Source organism: Silurus aristotelis (assembly GCF_946808225.1).
Source record: "Silurus aristotelis genome assembly, chromosome: 7".
In the NCBI taxonomy this organism is placed as follows: Eukaryota; Metazoa; Chordata; class Actinopteri; order Siluriformes; family Siluridae; genus Silurus; species Silurus aristotelis.
In genome coordinates, this window is record NC_139580.1 from 6,228,332 (window position 1) to 6,249,852 (window position 21,521).

At 39.5% G+C, this 21,521-nt stretch overlaps 3 protein-coding genes across 5 annotated transcripts in view; 1 reads left to right on the forward strand and 2 right to left on the reverse strand.

Annotated features, from left to right (window-relative positions):
• Window positions 1-7,754, reverse strand: part of LOC310729116 (uncharacterized protein) — a 29,497-nt gene extending 21,743 nt beyond the window's left edge. The window contains exons 1-2 of one of the 2 annotated variants that reach the window (XM_083547169.1): window positions 7,615-7,754; window positions 6,907-6,935 (exon numbers count right to left, since the gene is read on the reverse strand). In XM_083547169.1, the coding sequence (XP_083403295.1) occupies window positions 6,907-6,929 (23 nt within the window). In that variant the 5' untranslated portion in view covers window positions 6,930-6,935; window positions 7,615-7,754. The remainder of the gene's footprint in view (window positions 1-6,906; window positions 6,936-7,614) is intronic. The other variant, XM_083547166.1, reaches the window with a different exon arrangement.
• Window positions 1-11,973, forward strand: part of LOC310729067 (uncharacterized protein) — a 51,082-nt gene extending 39,109 nt beyond the window's left edge. The window contains exons 1-3 of one of the 2 annotated variants that reach the window (XR_014534443.1): window positions 7,719-7,875; window positions 9,379-11,635; window positions 11,671-11,973. Coding sequence is in view for 1 of the 2 variants with exons in the window: in XM_083547066.1 (XP_083403192.1) it covers window positions 9,392-11,455 (2,064 nt within the window). In the remaining variant the exon portion in view is untranslated. Of the gene's footprint in view, window positions 1-7,705; window positions 7,876-9,378 lie in introns of those variants that run through there. The other variant, XM_083547066.1, reaches the window with a different exon arrangement.
• Window positions 11,974-16,154: 4,181 nt separating this feature from the next.
• Window positions 16,155-20,885, reverse strand: rnf139 (ring finger protein 139). The gene is made up of 3 exons (XM_083546620.1): window positions 20,506-20,885; window positions 18,009-18,583; window positions 16,155-17,854 (listed from the first exon to the last, which is right to left on the reverse strand). The coding sequence occupies exons 1-3, from the start codon at window positions 20,666-20,668 to the stop codon at window positions 16,571-16,573; spliced, it is 2,022 nt and encodes a 673-aa protein (XP_083402746.1). The 5' UTR covers window positions 20,669-20,885; the 3' UTR covers window positions 16,155-16,570.
• Between the last annotated feature and the right edge of the window lie 636 nt (window positions 20,886-21,521).

The window sequence follows — 21,521 nt, forward strand, 5'->3', positions numbered from 1 at the left end:
TGGGTGTGGGTGTGTAAGTGTGGGTGTGGTTTCTGTAATCAATAAAAACCTCATAATGATTCAGCATGTTGTCATGGATATTTTGTTTCATTTCACACCTGGATGGAAAATGGAATAAAAATTAGATAGGACAAGAAATAAAATGTCAAATAAACACAAAAAAAAAGAAAAAAATAATACAATATGTGAGGGATAATCTATAATACAATATGTGAGGGATAATCCATGGCTAGGTGTGTGTTATATGATTTTAATGCAGGATGTGGAGGTGATTAACCACCCGACATGGAGCAATAAAATCAAACTTACTTAACGGTTCACTTCCATGAGTTATTTTATATATGGCTTGTTAGATCTAGAATTTGGCTGCTCTAAATACTACACAGAAATGTAGTGCTGGTGACATAAGATTACATTTATTTTTCTTTTTTTTTTTTTTATCTTCGCCAATTAAATCTTAAATTAAAAAAAATTTAATTGCGAAATTCACCAAATAAGTTGCATGACTGAATGATGTAAAAATCCTATATTTAGTACAGTTAGGACATTAGTAAATGTTTACAATAGTTATTTCACTATCACAAATCACAATTTCACAAGGCAGCGCATTAATACAGAATGCTGATTAAATAAAGTGCAAACATCCTGTATGTTTAAACTCACATCTTCCTTCCAGCCAATCACAATCCAGTAACCAGTCTGACCAAAGTATTCAATAGAATTGACCGAATTCACATGTACCACAAGGTTAAAACCATATGATTTATTCTAAAAACTGCTACTCATGTGCAACTGTGTGCCAATACATACATATGCAATGGTTTATGCCATTTTAGAAAGTTTCAATTACTTTGGACCACCCTACATTATTCTACAATATTCCTAATATTCCCCTGTTCCTAAAGTTCTCCTGTAACACTAATTATTTTGGCCCTGAGTAGAAATTCCAAAGAGAAAATCCCCTCTTCATTCACTTTAAGGAAGAGATAAAGGTGATAAAGGGGTTTTTGGAAAGCAAAACTATGTAGCTTCCACTGATCCAGTTTCAGCCAGATCACATGCATCACATCGGCCTGTATACACTTACAACCAATGACAATAAGGTTTGGTTCAATTCAGCATAAATATTAGCAGTTTCTTACATTCTCAAATATGGTATCATGCCATGATTTAAGTCACAGAGATTACACTTTTTCTTCATTCTGATCTTCACCATGAACAGTAACTGAAGCTCTTGATTTGTATCTGCTGATGTTGCTTGATTACATTTCCCGCATTTTTGGCAGACGCCCTTATACAAAGCGGAAGGGTGCAATAAATTCAAGGTCTAGTCTTGGTTGAGGGCTAAAATGAGCTATGATTAAAATCTCCACCTCGTCCACTTCGTTTTGAAATCGCGTTCCTGACTGCAGCAGGGAGGAATTTGAATGGAGGTCATACTTAACTATTTTCCAGTATTTGTTCCAGCAGTGCTTGCTGTAGACAGGAAGCACAATCATTTATTCAAGTCTATTTAAACATAGAATATCAACACAGTATTAAGTATATTACAACAGACAAAGTTGATAAACATCTGAGGACTCAAGACAGCACATGACAATTTTCTAGGATGCTTCTGGATCCATCATATTTTCCTTTTAAAAAGAAGACACAAATCCTATGGTCAGGTGTGTAAAAACCTTTTTATTAATTGTACAATTATATCAGAAATGATAAATGTCTTTTTACATCTCAGGTTGATTCATAGAACCTCTGTATACGTTCCGTCTTGTGAATTTCCAAAGCCGTGACTATACTGATCAGTGATCAGAGAGTTTTCCAGTATAACTAAAGCCCAGACGTCTGAGTATTTATTATATACGTGTTGTCGTAATTGTTTTGTGTAATAACATTACTGATTTTGACGGTGACGTATTTACTCAGACGTCCCCAATCAGTGGGTCGCAACCCAACACCAGGCTGTGGACGAGTTGCTACCAGGTCACAAGAACATTCTGGGGAAAATGTCTTATAGATACAATGCTGGTTATTTATTGTCAATTTTGCCTATTAAAGAGCCGCCATCCAAATCTACATACAGTCCAAATACAGAGGAGCTCGTTACCCACGATTTCTCTTGTCGACTTCAAGACCTCCTCCATCACCATCACGACCTGTTGATGTAGGATAAACATGCGAGTCTGTTGTTCCATCACATTGACCTTCCCACTAAGGACTCTCAGAAGGTGGACGGTGCTCCTGACCTTCCTCTGCAACTCAGCGATTCCCCACCTCTGTCTTTTCATCACTTTGACCTCTTTGCGGATCTGATCCAGCTTATAATCAATCTGGGTGATAGAATCGTTGGTCCGTAAAATCTTGGACCTGTAGTTGCTCACTTTATCTTCATATTTGTCTGCTTGATTATGGAACTTTTCCACCTCCTCTTCAGCTATTTTGATGGCACTTGACGCTTCAGAAATTTCGATTGCGCTACCAATCACCATTGCAGGACCTGAAGAGAAAATGTTTATAATCAGCGAATTGGTGGGTGCTGTGACAAAACACACACATACATTAATGCATATACAAACCCAATTCCAAAAAAGTTGGGACACTGTACAAATTTTAAATAAAAAAGGAATGCAATAATTTACAAATCTCAATCATATATTTTATTCACACTAGAATATATATAACATATGAAATGTTGAAAGTGGGAAATTTTGAAATGTCATGCCAAATATTGGCTCATTTTGGATTTCATGAGAGCTACACATTCCAAAAGAAAAAGGCTCTTTTTATTGGGTATAAAAGAGCCTCTCAGAGTGGCAGTGTCTTTCAGAAGTCTAGATGGGCAGAGGATCACCAATTCCCCCAATACTGTGGCAAACAATAGGGGAGCAATATCAGAAAAGAGTTTCTCAGAGAAAAATTGAAGTTATCATCATCATCTACAGTGCATAATATCATTCAATGATTCAGAGAATCTGGAACAATCTCTGTGCTTAAGGTTCAAGGCCGGAAAACCATACTGTATGCCCGTGATCTTCGGGCCCTTAGACAGGCACTGCATCACATACTGGAATGCTACTTTATTGAAAATCACAACATAGGCTCAGGGAAACTTCCAGAAAACATTGTCGGTAAATATAATCCAAGATGCCATTCGCCGTTGCCGGCTAAAAACCTATAGATCAAAAAAGAAGCTATATCAAAACATGATCCAGAAGTGCAGGCGTTTTCTCTGGGCCAAGGCTCATTTAAAATGGACGGTGGCAAAGTGAAAAACTGTTCTGTGGTCAGACAAATCAAAATTTGAAATTCCTTTTGGAAAAATGGGACGCCATGTCATCTAGACTAAAGAGGACAAGGACAACCCAAGTTGTTATCAGTTCAAAAGCCTGCATCTCTGATGGTATATGGTTGCAAGAGTGCATGTGGCTTGGGCAGCTTATACATCTGAAAAGGCACCATCAATGCTGAAAGGTATATCCAAGTTCTAGAACAACATATGCTCCCATCCAGACGCCGTCTCTATCAGGAAAGACCTTGCATTTTGCAACATGACAATGCCAGACCACATACTGCATCAATTACAACATTATGGCTGCGTAGAAGAAGGATCCGGGTACTGAAATGGCCAGCCTGCAGTCCAGCATCTTTCACCCATAGAAAACATTCGGCGCATTATAAAGAGGAAGATGCGACAAAGAAGACCTAAGACAGTTGAGCAACTAGAAGCCTGTATTAAACAAGAATGGGAAAACATCCCTATTCCTAAACTTAAGCAACTTGTCTTCTCAGTCCAACGTTTGCAGCCTGTTCTAAAAAGAAGAGGGGATGCCACACAGTGGTAAACATCGCCTTGCCCCAACTTTTTTAAAATGTGTTTATGCCATGAAGTTTGAAATCAACTTATCTTTTTTTCCCCTTGAAATGATACATTTTCTCAGTTTAAACATTTGATATGTCATACAGTGAGAAAAATAAGTATTTTAACACCCTGCTATTTTGCAAGTTCTCCCACTTAGAAATCATGGAGGGGTCTGAAATTGTCATCGTAGGTGCATGTCCACTGTGAGAGACATAATCTAAAAAAAAATCCAGAAATCACAATGTATGATTTTTTTACTATTTATTTGTATGATACAGCTTCAAATAAGTATTTGAACACCTGAGAAAGTCAATGTTAATATTTGGTACAGTAGCCTTTGTTTGCAATTACAGAGGTCAAAGGTTTCCTGTAGTTTTTCACCAGGTTTGCACACACTTGCAGGAGGGATTTTGGCCCACTCCTCCACACAGAGCTTCTCTAGATCAGTCAGGTTTCTGGCCTGTTGCTAAGAAACAAAGATTCTCTTTTGGGTTTAGGTCTGGAGACTGGCTAGGCCATGCCAGAACCTTGATATGCTTCTTACAGAGCCACTCCTTGGTTATCCTGGCTGTGTGCTTCGGGTCATTGTCATGTTGGAAGACCCAGCCTCGACCCATCTTCAATGCTCTAACTGACGGAAGGAGGTTGTTCCCCAAAATCTCGCAATACATGGCCCCGGTCATCCTCTCCTTAATACAGTGCAGTCACCCTGTCCCATGTGCAGAAAAACACCCCTAAAGCTTGATGCTACCTCCCCCATGCTTCACAGTAGGGATGGTGTTCTTGGGATGGTACTCATCATTCTTCTTTCTCCAAACACGTTTAGTGGAATTATGACTAAAAAGTTCTATTTTGGTCTCATCTGACCACATGACTTTCTCCATGACTCCTCTGGATCATCCAAATGGTCATTGGCAAACTTAAGACGTGCCAGGACATGTTTAAGCAGGGCAACCTTCCGTGCCATGCATGATTTCAAACCATGACGTCTTAATGTATTACCAACAGTAACCTTGGAAACGGTGGTCCCAGCTCTTTTCAGGTCATTGACCAGCTCCTCCCGTGTAGTTCTGGGCTGATTTCTCACCTTTCTTAGGATCATTGAGACCCCACGAGGTGAGATCTTGCATGGAGCCCCAGTCCGAGGGAGATTGACAGTCATGTTTAGCTTCTTCCATTTTCTAATGATTGCTCCAACAGTGGACCTTTTTTCACCAAGCTGCTTGGCAATTTCCCCATAGCCCTTTCCAGCCTTGTGGAGGTGTACAATTTTGTCTCTAGTGTCTTTGGACAGCTCTTTGGTCTTGGCCATGTTAGTAGTTGGATTCTTACTGATTGTATGGGGTGGACAGGTGTCTTTATGCAGCTAACGACCTCAAACAGGTGCATCTAATTTAAGATAATAAATGTAGTGGAGGTGGACATTTTAAAGGCAGACTAACAGGTCTTTGAGGGTCAGAATTCTAGCTGATAGACAGGTGTTCAAATACTTATTTGCAGCTGTATCATACAAATAAATAGTTAAAAAAATTATATATTGTGATTTCTGGATTATTTTTTTTAAATTATGTCTCTCATAGTGGACATGCACCTACGATGACAATTTCAGACCCCTCCATGATTTCTAAGTGGGAGAACTTGCAAAATAGCAGGGTGTTTAAATACTTATTTTCCCTTACTGTATATGTTGTATTCTAAACAAAATATTAAAATGTGAAACTTCCACATTATTGCATTCTGTTTTTATTCACAATTTGTACAGTGTCCCAACTTTTTTGGAATCCTCTTTGTACACTATATGGGATGAATGTGAACTCTGACTGCACCCAGGCCTCCGCACCTTCTTACCTACAAGCAATACCTGACTTTACTAACACCCTTTTGGCTGAATGAATCTCTGCAAATCTCCATAAGCACACTCCAGAATGTAGAGGACCATCAAAAAAGCACATAGCAATCATGTAGTCAGGTTTATACAAATATTTGTATAAACTTGTTAGAAAAAGGAAAAACTTGCCAACTAAGGGTTAATTCTCCTAGCGGAAGATCCTAAGGAAGAACTTTCAAGTGGATCTGGGCTGGGCAACAAAACAACAACCTCAAGTAGTAAATCAAGTCCACTTCAGAATGGAGTAACAGACATAATTCATAATTTGATATTTTGAAAGCCCTGACCTAAACTCCATCTGAACCCTGAGATACTGTCAGCATGAACATAAGTAGGCAACAAAAAGTGCAATGCTCCTGTACAGACGAATCTCCTGTCATCAGAAGTGTTTGGTTGCAGTAGTTGCTGCTAAAGCAATCTTATCTTTAATGATTTTTTGTCTTAGTATAGGAACCAGAAAACCATCAAATATGCAAAAATAGAGGAAATCAGGAGGGGGCAAATATTTTTTTCACAGCACTAATATATTTACGTGTGTGATTTTTATTATTATCTTTTACTATTTCCTAATCTTTGAATATATAATTAGAATTCTTACCAACAACCCATCCGACAAATGGTATAGCAGTCACCACCAGTCCAACTGTTGCACACTCTCTCGCATTTTCTACCCTTTTTTCCTGTTCCTCAACTGTCCTTCTTGCTGAACTCAGGTTTCTCTCTGCCTGCTTCAAAGCTCCCTGAGATTCTTTGAGCATCTCTTTATTAGAATCCTGCCTTGTTCTCAAGTTGCCCAAAACCTCTTTTGTATCATTTTTCTTCCGTTCCAATTTTCCCTCGTCCTGCGTGAGCGTCTCCAAGCTTTCATCCAGAGACCTCAAGCACGTCGAGGCTGCTTCATCCGAGCACTGTAAACTCCACCAGGAGTTGTAGCCGTAGTTGGAGCAGTATCCAGTAACAGGGTGTACATCTATATACACTAATAGACTAATAGACACTATTGAGGGAGCACATGCATATTTTCAGGGGCTTAATAACAGCTTTGGCTGCATTCTTCACCGCAACTCTACAAAAACAACAAAAAGAAGACAATATATTTATTCAGAGACGGATGCATCCTTTCTGTTCCATTCAGTCATGTGAAAACACACATCCCACTTACTCATAGGAACCTGCCAGGGCCATGGTAACCTGAATTAGAAACAGAAAGTGCACATTTATTTTAGTTAAATATCAGTCACATGAGAAACAAGAGGTCGACAGAAGATTCAGTTCATGTAACATCGCTGCCTATATTAAAATAATGACACACACGTGCTTTTTCCCAAACATCTTTTACTTCCATTATTTTCTCCGAACATAACTTAATCTCCTCTGATCCAGCACCCTCTAACGACGGACACTGGTAACAACCACAGCAATCCTAATACATGACAGTTCATTTCCTGTAAACCACTGCACTTGCCATAAGAGAGCACATTTTCTGATGACCCTATTTTTTTTATTTATAACACATTACATATTTGCTATTTATCAGTGTGCCAGCGGGCGCGTGGCTGAGCGCCGGTTTGTGAATGGAGGACGAGGATGGTGGGAGAAAAGCGGTAAGAATGACACACCTGAGAAACTTTATCCTAATGACTGTTCCCTCTTGCAATGAGCGAAGGAAAAGTATAGAAGGAGCGAGAGAGGGGCGCTGGAAGAGATCCTTAGACTCACGTGCATGCATGCATAGATAGATAGGTGTGTGTGTGTCCTGGGATTTTTCCTTCCCCAGAACCACTTGCTCTACTACAATCAGATTTATGTGATGATTATATAATGATTATAATTAAGAACACACATTGTACATACACACATGGCCGCTTACCTCTTTCTGATGCTGTTACTCTGCTTCGTGTTGGCTGAATTCTGCGTCAACAGATTTGTTCATGAACTCTGATTAAACTTCTGTGTTGCAGCTGGTATGATGGGGATTTTTTTTTCTGAAGGTGGAGCAGATACTCCAGAGAGAGGAAGCATATAAATAGAGAAAGACCCAGAGGGAGGAGGCAAACAGATCCAGACATTCTGACTTACAGCTGCCACAAAAGCTCGTCCAATACTTTGTGAAATCAATCGGGATATCAAGGTAAAGCAAAAAAGCAGATTTCTTTTATATTTATTGCACTTATGAGGAACTGAATGTTGAATTTTGGGCTTCAGGATTCAATGGAAATTGAGATTTAAATTGTAAATGCTTTGAATGTTAATTGTACTGAAGTATATTTATTCTTAAGTTCATTATTATTATTATTATTATTATTATTGAGAAAGAAAAGGACTCCATATTTCTATCAATCTGCTTGCTTCTCTGTGGTAAAACTTAAATGTGGGATCAAAGCCCATTTCCAGGAGCAATGTTTTATGTTACAAGCTCAGAGGCAGACCAGACTTACTCCAAACTGAATCAGAATCCATCTAACGCTTCTTACCTAGCAAGCTTATATAGACATTATGCATAGATGTGAGGGGAAAAAACACCCAGGCCAGGTGAGGGTCAGAGGAAGTAGATAAGGATGTTAAACAGACCTATAGAACAGTTTCATGAAATGTGTGTGTTGTACCACAACTCATTTTCCCACCAAGTTTTTCTTCACACTTTCTTTCTTTCTTCGCCTCTGTAGCTGAGAAGACCTGGTTTTAACTGCCTATGTGGTTAGAATGAACGTTGCACTCGTCACGTAGATGATGTTCACACAGCACGGAAAATTACCAAATGTTTTTCATTTTATTCTAGAGGAAGCGTATAGTGATTACGTTGAGAAGGCAATATAGATGGGATTGTGTGTGATGGAATTAAATGGATTTGTTTTGGGGGGTTTTTAGAGCAAGAAATACCTACTTGTATTTTCCTTTCTTCAAGTTTGTTTAATTTGTTAATAAAACAAACCAGAAATAGTCTATTTTAATTTCAAAGCTACATACATTGCATTTTATTTTTGATTCATTAGAATTTTGATTTACATCTCAATCACTCTTGCACTCACATCTTTTATATTTCCACTATCAAGTCTCTTATTTTATCTGATTTTCTACCTGTTTCACCTTATTCATATATATTTCTACCTTTCCTTTTTAATCCATGTGTCTGTCACTCTTTCTTCCAATGTTCTTTTTAATCTTTAAGATTTTTGAACAGTGTCGGACTATTATATATATTTATAAATCTATTTTTTTTGAGTGTATATAAGTTTAATTTGAGAAATAAATTATATATTTGTTAATGCTCTGTGTCTAAATGCCAAGTAAGTCACACAGCACTTCTCAAAACTTCTCTCTGTTAGTCAAACCAGATAGATAGATAGATAGATAGATAGATAGATAGATCTTTATTGTCATTGCAAAATACAGGTACACAGCAATGAAAGGCAGTTTAGCATCTACAATCTGCCATTTTATAAAAAACATTGTGTGTCTCGGGTCTGAAAAGACAACAATGTTTGGCTCTGGAAGTGTTAAGCGAATTTTGATCCTTCTGGAGGATTTCTAGAGATGTTCTGGTATCTTGTGTAGCAGAAACACCATACTGCTACACTTAAAGCTGTTTTCTTCCCTTTAATTTGTCTAAAACAAATCTTCTATTCTTTATCAGGAACAAAGAGGGAATGGATTCCCAAATTGCAGAGGTAAATCAAAGCCTGACTACAGCAGAGCAGATGAGAAACCAGAATCAGCTGATAATGCAACCCTATGCCAACTGGGAGGATTACTTATCTCCTGCACCATTCTCTATTGCCATAATGGCAGAACTGGCCTTTTTATCTTCCAAAACTGATTTCTCCATCAACAAAAACCCACCCAAGGAAGGCTACAAGTATATCAAATACCCAGATTCATTCTGTGCCTGCCTCATGCAAGTGTGTAACTCTGGTTGGTGGGCATTCAATGAGGCTCATACAAACATGGATCAGATCAGGCTACTAACACTAACTGTTCCAAATTACATGATGACTGTGGTTAAGATTCTGTTCCAAGGCAACAATGAGGTCAAAGATCATCTCCCCAACCAGTTGACGAACATCCGTGGCATTGCAGACAGATGCCTTGAGTTGGCCAATTCAACCAAAGAACGGTTTGAAGAAGTCATCAATATTATCCAAGAACTACTGGAAGTGTCTCTAAAAGCTAGAAACCTTTATGGAGAAGAGCTGGATGCAGTCAAGAGGACACTAGATGAGAATAAACTGAGGGAGGAGTCCTCAAAAGAAGCTGTTGAACGTTCCAAGAAGGCAGTCAAAGTTTTGGAAGAAGAACTGAAAGAAGCACAGGAAAGCTACAAGAGTGCAATGAGGAGCCTTCCTGGTGGATGGGAAATGATGGCTATGGATCTTGTTGGATCCGTGACCGACGCCATGACAGGCGTTTTTCACGGTATCACAATGCTGATGACTCAACCAGTAGCCCAAGCGTGCAAAGCTACAACAACAATTGCTGAGACGGTAAATCACATTAGAGGGGAAGACTCTGTTGATCCTGTGGATAGAATCAACATCTATAGCAAGTCTGCCGAAATTCTGAAATGCACAGAGATGATCGAGCATTTTGTGCAGGAGGACAAGATCGACTGGCTCAGTTTGTATGATCAAAAGAACAATGCTGCACTAACAGAATTTCCAGCAATGCAGTTTAAAAGAATTATGAAAAATTTGGAAAAACTCCCAAAATGCCAACCAAGGGAACATGCTAAAAATATATGCAATGAGGGCATTATGATCTGTAAAGAACTAGCAAAATATGCACCCGATGGGAAATGTGATAAAGCCAAAACCTTAGAGTTAATCGAAAGAATCAAAGAATTAACCGAATCAGCTTACAGATTTGACAGCAAAAGCAAAGACGTGACAAAGTCCCCTCCCCTGACTCCCAAACCCCCAATGATGTTTAAAGAAGAAAGTAAAATGGGGAGGATGACCGCTTCACAAAAGGCCTCAAAGAACGCCCGGTTCCGCATCGAAGAAACTCGTGCTCAAATGAACAAGTCCAGAGAGCTATATGACAAGAATGTGGAGAGCATGGAGAGGAACCAGAAGGAGCTGAATGAGATTCTGGTCACTTTGAGAAACTGTCAAGTCAAAGAGATCGACTTCAACACTACCATTCAAATGCTGGTCAAAGGTCTGGATGCCATGGGAAAAGTGAAGAAACAGTGGGAGAAGATGGTGCAGTTTTTTCAGATGGTGTCAAACATTGTGAAAAACAGCCTAAACCTGACTCTCAATGATTTTGCCACCACAGCTGAGACATCAAACAGACATTCCTATGATGGGAAGCTTTTCTGTAAAGACATGCTCTACAATCAAGCCTTTCAGGCCACTAACATCGCCAGCCTGGTCCACATGATCTCCAGCACCTATACGGACGTGTCCACCAGATACCTAATGGATAGCGTCAGCACTCTGGGGACACTTATGTCTGCTGATCCGCAAAGTCCACAGTTTCTGCAAATGCATGTACAGTTAAGGAAGTCCTGTGACATGGCTCAGAACGAAATCAAAAAACGTGTGCTTAAGAATAAGGAAGAGTTTGATAGGAAGACCGATTCAAGACTGAAGAAGATTGAAAAAGAGTTGCTCGCCATTTTACCTGCCGCTAAACCTGAAGAGATACAGTTTATTCAAGAAACTGCCCAAAGTGGATTCGCAGAGGAAGAACAATTAGACTATGTGTAAGAAAAATAACCAAAAATTCCACCATTACCGCAATTGGCAGTTGTACTCATAACTTTGGGGGGGGAACATTAGACAAAGAAATTTGGCCACAGTGCAGGCCACATCCATCCTTGCCCAAACTTTCCGACAAACCCACCTGGTGTCTTTAAAAAAAAAAAAAAAAAAAAAAGGCCACAGTAAGTTACTATATAGTAATATTTTTTCCTTAATTTTAGATTCTATTCATGTGGAAATAATTAAACTACAGTAGCAACAATGGCAAATATCGCCACCTTCTGGTCATCCAGGTTCGTCCACTCCGTAAAATGGATTACATTATATATGTATATGTTAATGTTTTCTGTTACTGCTGTGTGCTACTTATAGATCGCATGATTATTACCAAAAACTTTAACTATCAGTTAAGCGCTAAACAGAATTTCAGTAATATAATTAATTTAGTGTTTGCTTATGATTTGCTTATGAAGTGGCCCTGTTTAATAGTATTTTTGAGCTGTAATAAAGACAATCATCTCCAATTAACATTGTTTTGTTTGTAGCTTGTTGTGGTTGTAGCTGTTGTTAATTGGTTCTACCTTTTATACAAATACATTATTTTTATTTATCAAAGTGTTTGCTGTTGATTACATATCTGAAACTCAATTATACAAAATATATATATATATATATAAAAAAAAAGAAACCAATTTATTTATTCTCTATCAAGCCTTTTAGGTCTCCAACATTCCCAATCCACATCATCTCAAGCATTTACACAGAGGTCTCCACCAGATACCTAATGGAGAGCATCAGCATCACGTATGTCCATTTAATACAAAAGGAAACAGTTAAAAAAAAAAAAAAAAAACACTACCTAAAATCAAAGTTAAATTCAAAAATAAAACTCAAAACGAAACCCTATTTTTTTTGCACTATATTTACTCTGATAAATCAAAGTGTCAATAATAACTCTTTATATGTGCAGTCACATAACACCCTTAACATAATAGTATTCGTGTAATCAAAACTCTGTGGCTCATATTTTTAAGGAACAGTTCAGTAAGGTTAAAAAAAAAAAAAAGAAAAAACGTCACGTCTTCAGTTTTGCGCCAATATAGGCAGTTTTTGGCGCCCTCTGCTGCCATTGAGACAAACTGCAACACATCATCTTTCTCTTCTAAACTGACCAGATGTGCCCTTTAAAAAAGAAATGGATGGAGTCTTGTACCTTCTTTCTGATTGGGGGGCAGAAACACCATATGGATTAAAAAAAAAAAAAAAAAAAAAGCATCAATTAATACAGAAAGAAAACCCCAGGATTTCTGCAAATGAATGTGCAATTAAAAAAAGAAAAACTACCTAAAATCAAATTAAATTTAAAAATAAATCTCAAAACGAAACCCTATTTTTTTTCGCACTATATTTACTCTGATGAATCCAAGTGTCAATAATTTGAAGTCCTGATAAACTTTTATAAAATGTTTTTTAAACAAATCCTACATTGTTGGTTTTAACATTTAAAACAAACCAAGATCTAAAATCCTGAATTACACCAATCCTGAAAAAATTACACGATACTCATGATTCATTCAGTAAAAGACGACGCACGTCTATTTTATATTGTGCTTCAGAATAGTGGAATTCTCACATCTGATTGTCAGAAAGTGTGGATTCAGACTGTAACATGAGCGACAGGTTAATATTAATATTGTTACTTTAATTTGATTATAAAGACTCACTAGTGAGACACGGACCTTTTAGCTTTAAACTATTAATAGACTTTTTTTTAAAGTAACTCGAGATTGTGTGTTTATATAATAGTTCATATTAATTTGCGGCTTGTCTCATATTTCTTACATATTGTGCATTTTTGTGGATTCTCTTAATATTTACTCAACATTTTACCAGATAATCTTTCAGTACACTGTTTTGCTTTAAACTTTTTTTGTAAAAAATTCTACTTTTGCCAATAAAATACTGCACAATTGTTTTCCAACAAGCCACAATATTAATCACATCAAAATGTTTTATTAAACAAATTGGATTGCAATGTTGTAGATTTAATAGAGGATAAAAAGGAGATGCTCTTTCAGCACAAACTGATACTTTGCTTCCTTGTAGTACACTTTTAACTGATCATTGAGTGTTTATTTGCATTGCATAAGAACATGCATGATTTTATTCTCAACAATTTACATGTAATAAAGATAAACTGCTTTATTTGTTGTAGAATTTATAATTTACTACTCAATTGAATGAAAATGAAAGGCGACTTTTTCTTTTTTCTTTACTGGTAGCTTTTCCCCTTTTCCCTCAAAGTTATTATTAAAACTGTTGCAGTGTGGAAATGAGGTTTTCTGAATTTGGACTGTATGTAGATTTGGATGGCGGCTCTTTAATAGGCAAAATCGACAAAAAAACCCAAGCATTGTATCTATAAGACATTTTCCCCAGAATGTTCTTGTGACCTGGTAGCAGCTTTTTTACACACCTGACCATAGTATTTGTGGGGTTTTTTTTTAAAGGAAAATGTTATGGATCCAGAAACATCCTAATCAATTGTGTGCCTTTAGCTTTGTGGTAACAGTTTGGATACACAAAAAAAATGCATCAAACTCAGAAACTAGTAAAAACTAAATAATGCATCAGAAAGTCAACGTTGAAGTTGAGATGTAGGACGCGACACGTTATTTTGTCGGATTTATTAACACCTTTGAAACAATTTCACTGGAACTTCACCAACCAAACAATTCAAATTCCAGAAATACCTTCATTTATTTAATTTTTTTCTTGAACATTAAGAGTATAGTGCTCACTGAACTGATCTCAGCTCACACACTTTTCAGTATTGCTGATATCATTATGAAGGTTATTGGATTTTTTTTTTCATAAAAATTTCATATCACATTTCCCATTTTGGATATTTGATTCCCCAACATTCATTCAAAGCATATATTTGAGTATTTTCTTTTTTCGTCCACATCATGAGGACATGGAGCATCAGTTTAAAGAGGCTTGGCGTGAGAGAGAAAGAGAGACTCTACCAGCTAAGACTCGCTCTGCAGTGAAGTTTTACTAAAGCTAGGAATCAGGTTTATTATGATAAGAAAAGGCAGAGTTTCACACCACATCAGCCTGCATGAAGTGGAAAGAAAACCAGCGATGTTAAATACGTAACATGATTAAAGATTCTCATTCAGCTCTTTATATGTGCAGTCCCATCACACCCTCAACATAATGGCAATAATGTAATCAAAATTTAGTGGCTCATATGTTTAAGGAACAGTTTAGGAGGTTAAAAAAAAAAAGAAAAGAAAAAAGGTCACGTTTTCAGTTTTGCGCTGGAGCTACGAGGCCAATATAGGTAGTTTTTGGCGCCCTCTGCTGCCATTGCGATAAACTGCAACACATCATCTTTCTTTTCTAAACTGACCAGATGTGCCTTTTTTGAAAAATAGATGGAGTCTTGTACCTTCTTTCTGATTTGGGGGGCAGAAACACCATATGGATTTAAAAAAAAAATTATTATATTTTTTACGGTGACATTTCACAAGCGGAAAAGCGGACCACCGTTTCTTTGGCTCATGTTTATCTTTTTTCCCATCAGTAGTATCTAAATGGAACTAATACCCGCTGACATCTAGAAACAGCTCATTCGCTTTCTTTTAAGACATTAAAAGTAGTGGATGATTACATTTTGCTCACAGTATTTTGGAGGGAAATGCATCATCATGAAGAGTGAACAATTTCCAGGTTGATAATCGAGGCCCAGTGGAACGAGATACGGATTATAGTGTGAATGCAAATCACCAGGTTTCCACAAGATTCCCACCCCCAAGGCACCTAGGCAGGATGTAACTGACATTTCTGTCATTTAAAACACATACATTTTTATGTACATACAAGAAATTGAAAGAGTGGCACAGAAAACCCTCAACTCCACAAACCCATTGCAGGTTGAACTGGAACACTGACTAAAGCCTGGACCTCCTCAATATCAGTGCCTGATCGCACTAAACCCCACAGTCGACGCTCCGAAATCGGAGTGGAGCACGTTTGGACAAAGGAAAAATTTTTTTTTAAACAACTTTGATATGAAATATGAACTGAAGGATTTGTAATAGCAATAACACATCATACATTCTCATTAATCAAACACTTGGATGTAAGTATAGAAAACCTATTTTAATAACACACAGTTCAATACATAGTTTCAGCCTGTTCCTGAACAGGGTGAAATGTTTTGTGCTTGTTGTCTTGGGTTTCAGGAAAAAAAAAAAAAAAATCCCAGTTCCACAACCGGATGATTAGCAATACAATTTCTTTCAGCGATGATCAGTGTATAAAGAAGGACGCATCCGAGTCGCTTTCGTTCCTATTTCAATCAGATAGAACTCAGTCCCCTTCACTACGTCTCTCTCAGTGTATTCGAAAGTGCTGCTGCTGATGGTACATGAGCTTGGATGAGGACATATAGAGCTTTAATGCTAATTAAAAGTAAGTAAATTCGTAAAAAAAAAATAATAATAATTTTTTTATATATAAGTGAATGTATTGACGGCATCCTCGTAACGCCGGTGTAAAACTGAAGACCTAAACGTGTTTGCCTTTGCAGATTTGCTGTGGAATGAGTAACAGTGTGCAAAACGCGATGCCGAGAGAGGTGAGACGTTCCTCGGGGAAAACGAGAGCGGCCCGAACACGAGCCTTTTTTCATACAGGGGGAAAAAAAAGGGGGTGGTGTTGTGTGTTTTGTTTGTTTGTTTTAAACGACATGTACAAGAACGTACATAAAATTAAAGCAAGGTCACACAAGAGACCAGTAGTAGCCATTAAGAGGTAAGATCTGTGTGATTACAGTAAGTAGCACGTCACCTTTTGACCACTCGTCCAGTAAGCAGAGCAAACGGAGGGGTAGACGAAGAGAGGGGGTTTCTCTCGGCCGAGCGTTCCATCCACGTGTCTGTCTTTTCACCCTTGGCTTTGGAATGCACTCACTTTTAATCGATGCAGCCCTTTTGAGTGACACAGACATACCAACAAAAACTAAACACAAACACACTCTCAAAGAAAACATAAAAGAGCAAATCCCTGATCTGAAATATTTTTCTTGCATTTTTCCATTTAAAAGATCTTTCAGTCAGTATTGGAGTCTGTGTCATCGTTTATATAGTCTTCCTCTACAGGGCTCGATGCGCTCTGCGTCCCCCACTCGTCTTCGTCGTACTCTATACTGTCGTTATCCTCCGGCAGCTCGTCTTCAGGCTCCACCCCCAAGCCTGCTGCCTGCCCCGGTTCAGCCGCGCCTCCTCCGGCCGCTTCGAACCCGGCCTGTTGGTCTCCGGCCGGTGCCTGGCCATTGTTGTTGGAGAACGGCGCGCGCTGGGGCGAGTCGTCCTCGTCGTACACTCTCTGATGACACATGGGACACGTGTCCTGGATGTACAGCCACTTGCGCAAGCAAAGCGCGTGGAAATAATGGTTGCACGGCGTGAGGCGCGCGGCTGTCACGAACTCCTGGTAGCAGATAGCGCACACGTCCTCGACGCCGCGCAGCCCGGTGCCGATGACCTCGGGCAGGGAGTGGATGCGCCGTACGGCCGCGCGCCGCTTCACAAACGTCCTCCAGCCGCTCTTAGCCTGCAGGTAGATGTTGAAGTAGGCGTGCAGGCACATCATACACGCGCGAATCTTGCTGCCCGACTCGAACGCCATGGTGTAGGCGCCGTTCCCGAACATGACGATCCCGAAGATGAATTCGACCACGTTGCCGGCCGAGCGCACGTAGTACACGTAGTCGTCGAGCTTCTCCCAGAGCGTCCCGTAATAGCCGTCCACCATGAAGAGCACGTAGACAGTGAGCGACACCAGGACCTTCAGGCACAGCTCCACGCAAAATGCGGTGACGGCGAACAGCCATGTGTTGAGCGTGTAACGCCGCCACAGCATGGCGCTCAACGCCACCGGCAACGTCAGCAACACCAGAGACACGAGGAGAGCCGGGGCGTGGCGGCGCACCGACTGCACGTGCGAGGCACTCAGCGCCATCAGCACCGGCTCCGTCATGCCATGAACAAAGTGCAGCACGGCGGTCAGCAGCAAGCACAGGTTCCTGCTAAGACGAACCAGACGCTCGCCCGGCTCCAGGCCGCTCAAGCCTGTCTGTAGAGCCAGGATGAAGAAGAGCACCGGAGCCACGAAGCCTAGCCGGCGGTCTTCCTCATCTTCGGCTGAGCCGATGAACGTCAGGACTCCCAGACCCAAGTAGTGAGCCGCAGATGAGATCACGGCGCTCATGCCCAGCACAGTAAGGGTCGAATCACAGCCGCTGATAATCAAACTACTGCCCAGCTCCCAGAACATGGCCCATGTCCAGTAGGCCCCAGCCTCGCCGTTTTCCTCTGCCTGAGCCATTCTGACCTACAAACAGAAAAGGACAAATCCGGTCTTAGGCGTCTCCTGCTTCAAAAATAAACCCAACTGTTTTTCTGCCACACATAGAATGTCATTTCATACTCATTCAATTCAAATATACAATACGGATCCTGGATCTTTTATTTAATTTCATTCTCACCGCATAGATCAGGACCACGGCCTGCGCCGCAACACGTGTGAGCCAGAAAACCCGCAGCACATCCGGCACGCGGATCCTCTTCCACGTGTCCTCCAGAAGCAGCTGTAAGCCGTAGATGCGGTACATGTGCCGCAACAGGAGATACACGTAACGGCAAGAGTAGTAGAGTTTCTTAAAGCGGACGAGCAGGCACACGGCGGTGTTCAGAGCCAACACCGATCCCGAGACCACCGCCAACGTCCGCTTCACGTCCACCGGGAGCTCTATGAAAACCCCGGCCATGGGCATCAGGATGTCCAGCATTATCAAAGTGGAGTACGGAGACTTCACGCTGAGCAGCAAAACGTAGCCCGAAGCTAACAGCAGCTGCAGAGCAGCCATGGCCAGCCACAGCATGGGTCTGGCTCGAGGAGGCAGGCCGAAGCCCGGCATCGCCTTGGACGAGTCTGCATGAGACGTAGCGTAGTAGTTTAGCAGCACAGCGGTGGATCCGAGCAGCATGCCCACGAGAAGGCTGTAGAACTTGAACAGGGACTTCTGGGACAACACCAGCACAACACTGCACACCACGATACCTGAAACACACACAAACAGACACAGTTACCATAAACAGGTTTGATGCCTTGATTAGCGCAACTAATGATGGAGGATGACGAATGAATTCCACACATCAGCCACGAACATCTTCACCAAGTAGAAGAAATGAGCCTGTCCACTTACATAAAGTGGTTTCATTTAGTTTGGGTGAAGTTACAGAGCTGATGAAGTTGGTTGATGAAGTTTTTATTTTTGGATTCTGGAATTATTATACTGGTCAGCGTTCTAGGATTGCGACAATCAATAGAATTGTTAAAAGAGAAACAAATTCGAAAACAACGAAAGTTCAGGGTTCTAGAACCATTATTCCTGTCCGGTCTTTTTAGAACCACTACAATTGTTTAGGGTTCTAGAACGATTACAGACCGCCAGTGTTCATTAACAAGTAAAACAAATTGCTCTACAACATTTGCTACAGCTGACCAGGGTTCTGGAATGATTATACTCATGGTTTCAAATGCTGTTTACTTCTCAATAATTGAGGTTCATAAAGGTTCTAGAATTGTTCTAACAGACAAACAATTCTGAAACAATTGAAACCTGTCAGTGTATTTTATTTATTTTTGTTTTTTAAGTATTAAGGTAAATCATTGTCCAGAACTGCCACGGCTGATCAGAGTTCTAGAATTGTTGTAAGTCCTTTAGAACAACTGAGTTTGTTCAGGGTTCTAGTACTTTTACAGCTGGTCAGTGTTCACAAAATATAGAACAAATTATTATTATAGAATTATTATACTCAACAGGTTTTCTAGAACTTCTAATGCTGGTCAGTGTTCTAGAGTTGTGACAGTCAACAAGGATTCTGAAGTTGTTACAATAGGCAAACCTTCTAAAACAAGTTAGTCATGGTTCAAGAATTTATTACAACAAATCATAGCTCTAGAACTGTTGAGGCTGGTTAGGTTTCTAGTACGATCATGCCTGACGGAACAGAACAGCTAAAATTGTTCAGGGATTTTGAATACTATTACAGAATTACTAGAATTACTAATGATAGTTAATGTTCTAGATCAGCAGCAGTCCATAAAAAATGGGTTACAATAAGCAAAAGTTCTAAAACAACTACATTTGTTAATGATTCTAGAACTATCACAGATCAGGTCAATGTTAATAAAATAGTAAAACTAATTTTGTCTTTAACAGTAGGTACAGCTGATCAGGGTTCTAGAATGATTCTACTTGACATGCTTGCTAATGCAAACTTTCTACAACAACAAGTTGGCCAGGATTCTAGAATTATTACAGCTAGTCGGTGGTTAAGACATATTCAAACAATTTATTGTTCTAGATGTATTATTCTTGACAGATTTTCCATAATTACTAGTGTTGGTCGATGTTCTTTGACGTTGTTGCTAGAACGATTAAACTCAGCAAGTTGTATGGAAGCAACAGCACGGGTCAGTGTTCTACAACTGAGACAGTCGTTCAGTGTTCTAGAAAATGTATAGCAGACAATCTAAAACAACTAAAGTTGTCCAGGGTTTAGTAAATACTATTGCAAGTCATTGTTCCAGCAGATCAGAGGTCTAGAACGTGTTTCTAGAATTACTAGCGCTGGCAATGTTATAGAGCTGGGACAGCTGATAAAGTTTCTAGAATTGCTGCAACAGTAAAACTATTCTGTCAGGCTTCATGAAATATTAAATCACGATTGTTCTAGAACTGTCAGAGCTGAGCAGGGATCTAGAATAACTACAGCTGGTACCTTAAACAACACCAAGATGAAAAAAAGCAGACTGTCCTATTTTGGTTTAGTCTGATTATAATCTAGAATAGTGGATTTGAGATTGAAGTGACAGGTCTGGAGAGGCTCAGAGGCCAGGGCTGAGAGTTTAGGCCGGAGAGAAGAGGAGTGAGATCAGAGTTTATGTGTAGAATAGTGGCCGGTTCGTGATCTTACCCGTCACCCGCAGTAAAACCAGTCCAGCTGTTCCGGTCCAGTCATCAACCGGATCCGAGTGAGAGTTACAAATGGCGTCGATTATGAAGATGCAGGGGACCCGCAGCGCCACGTCCAGCACCGCCAGTGCCTGCTGGCTCAGCAGGCCGGTGTTGGAGGCCATGGCGCCGCAGGAGAACTTCACCGCTCCTGCAGGTGTTTCTTCTAACGAAACCCCGTCCGCTCCCCCGGAGCTCCCTTCGTCCTGACTCTTCGCACGCTGTTTACTTAAACACGGGGGTCTCCTCTGTCCGCCATCTTCCTTTTTTTTTTTTTAAAACCTCCTGTTGCTATGCGAAGAACGCGGAAGTGATCGGATGCTTTTCAGGAGGGCGTGACGCAGCACGCAGAGTAAGTTCCGGAGTGACGTTTCATGTCGACGAAAGCGGAAATAATTAAATAAACCGGAACTAAAAACATGTTTATTTAGTATTTCATGTTGATTATATATATATATATATATATATATATATATATATATATATATATATATATATATATATATATATATATATATATATAGTCCCTTTTTCTTTTAGTCACTATAATACTACTACTAATAATAATTATAATAGCTGCCAGTAAATTCAAGTTTGAAGAAACTGATATCTCAAACTAAGTGGAGAAAATATGAAAAAATATAATAATATTTGATTTCATATATGGGTTAATAATTAATAAACATATTTCAGTTAGAATGAACAATATGACAGAAATGTAATGCTAATATCAAAAGTATACAGTAATATTTCCCCCATGTAAGATATTGAAATGCAAAGTAATATTAATATTAAATATTGTGTTCACAATAACATGTTGATGTTTTTGTCTGCTTGTCAGAACCATACAAATGTGTGTATCTTGTATTAGAGCAGTTAAAATGTAATGCTTTGAGTACAATTCTCTCACACTGACCACTGGATGTTCAACATGGCATCTCATGGTAAAGACTCTCCAAAAATTTGAAAATTTGAATT

Bases quoted from the DNA above. Each gene is read 5' to 3' on its own strand.
- rnf139 (XM_083546620.1), bottom strand. From the start codon at position 20,668: ATGGCCTCCAACACCGGCCTGCTGAGCCAGCAGGCACTGGCGGTGCTG. The intron at 18,584-20,505 runs GTAAGATCACGA...TGTGTGTTTCAG, and splicing joins GGTTTTACTGCGGGTGACGG to GTATCGTGGTGTGCAGTGTT. The intron at 17,855-18,008 runs GTGAGAATGAAA...TTCTGTTTGTAG, and splicing joins CCGTGGTCCTGATCTATGCG to GTCAGAATGGCTCAGGCAGA.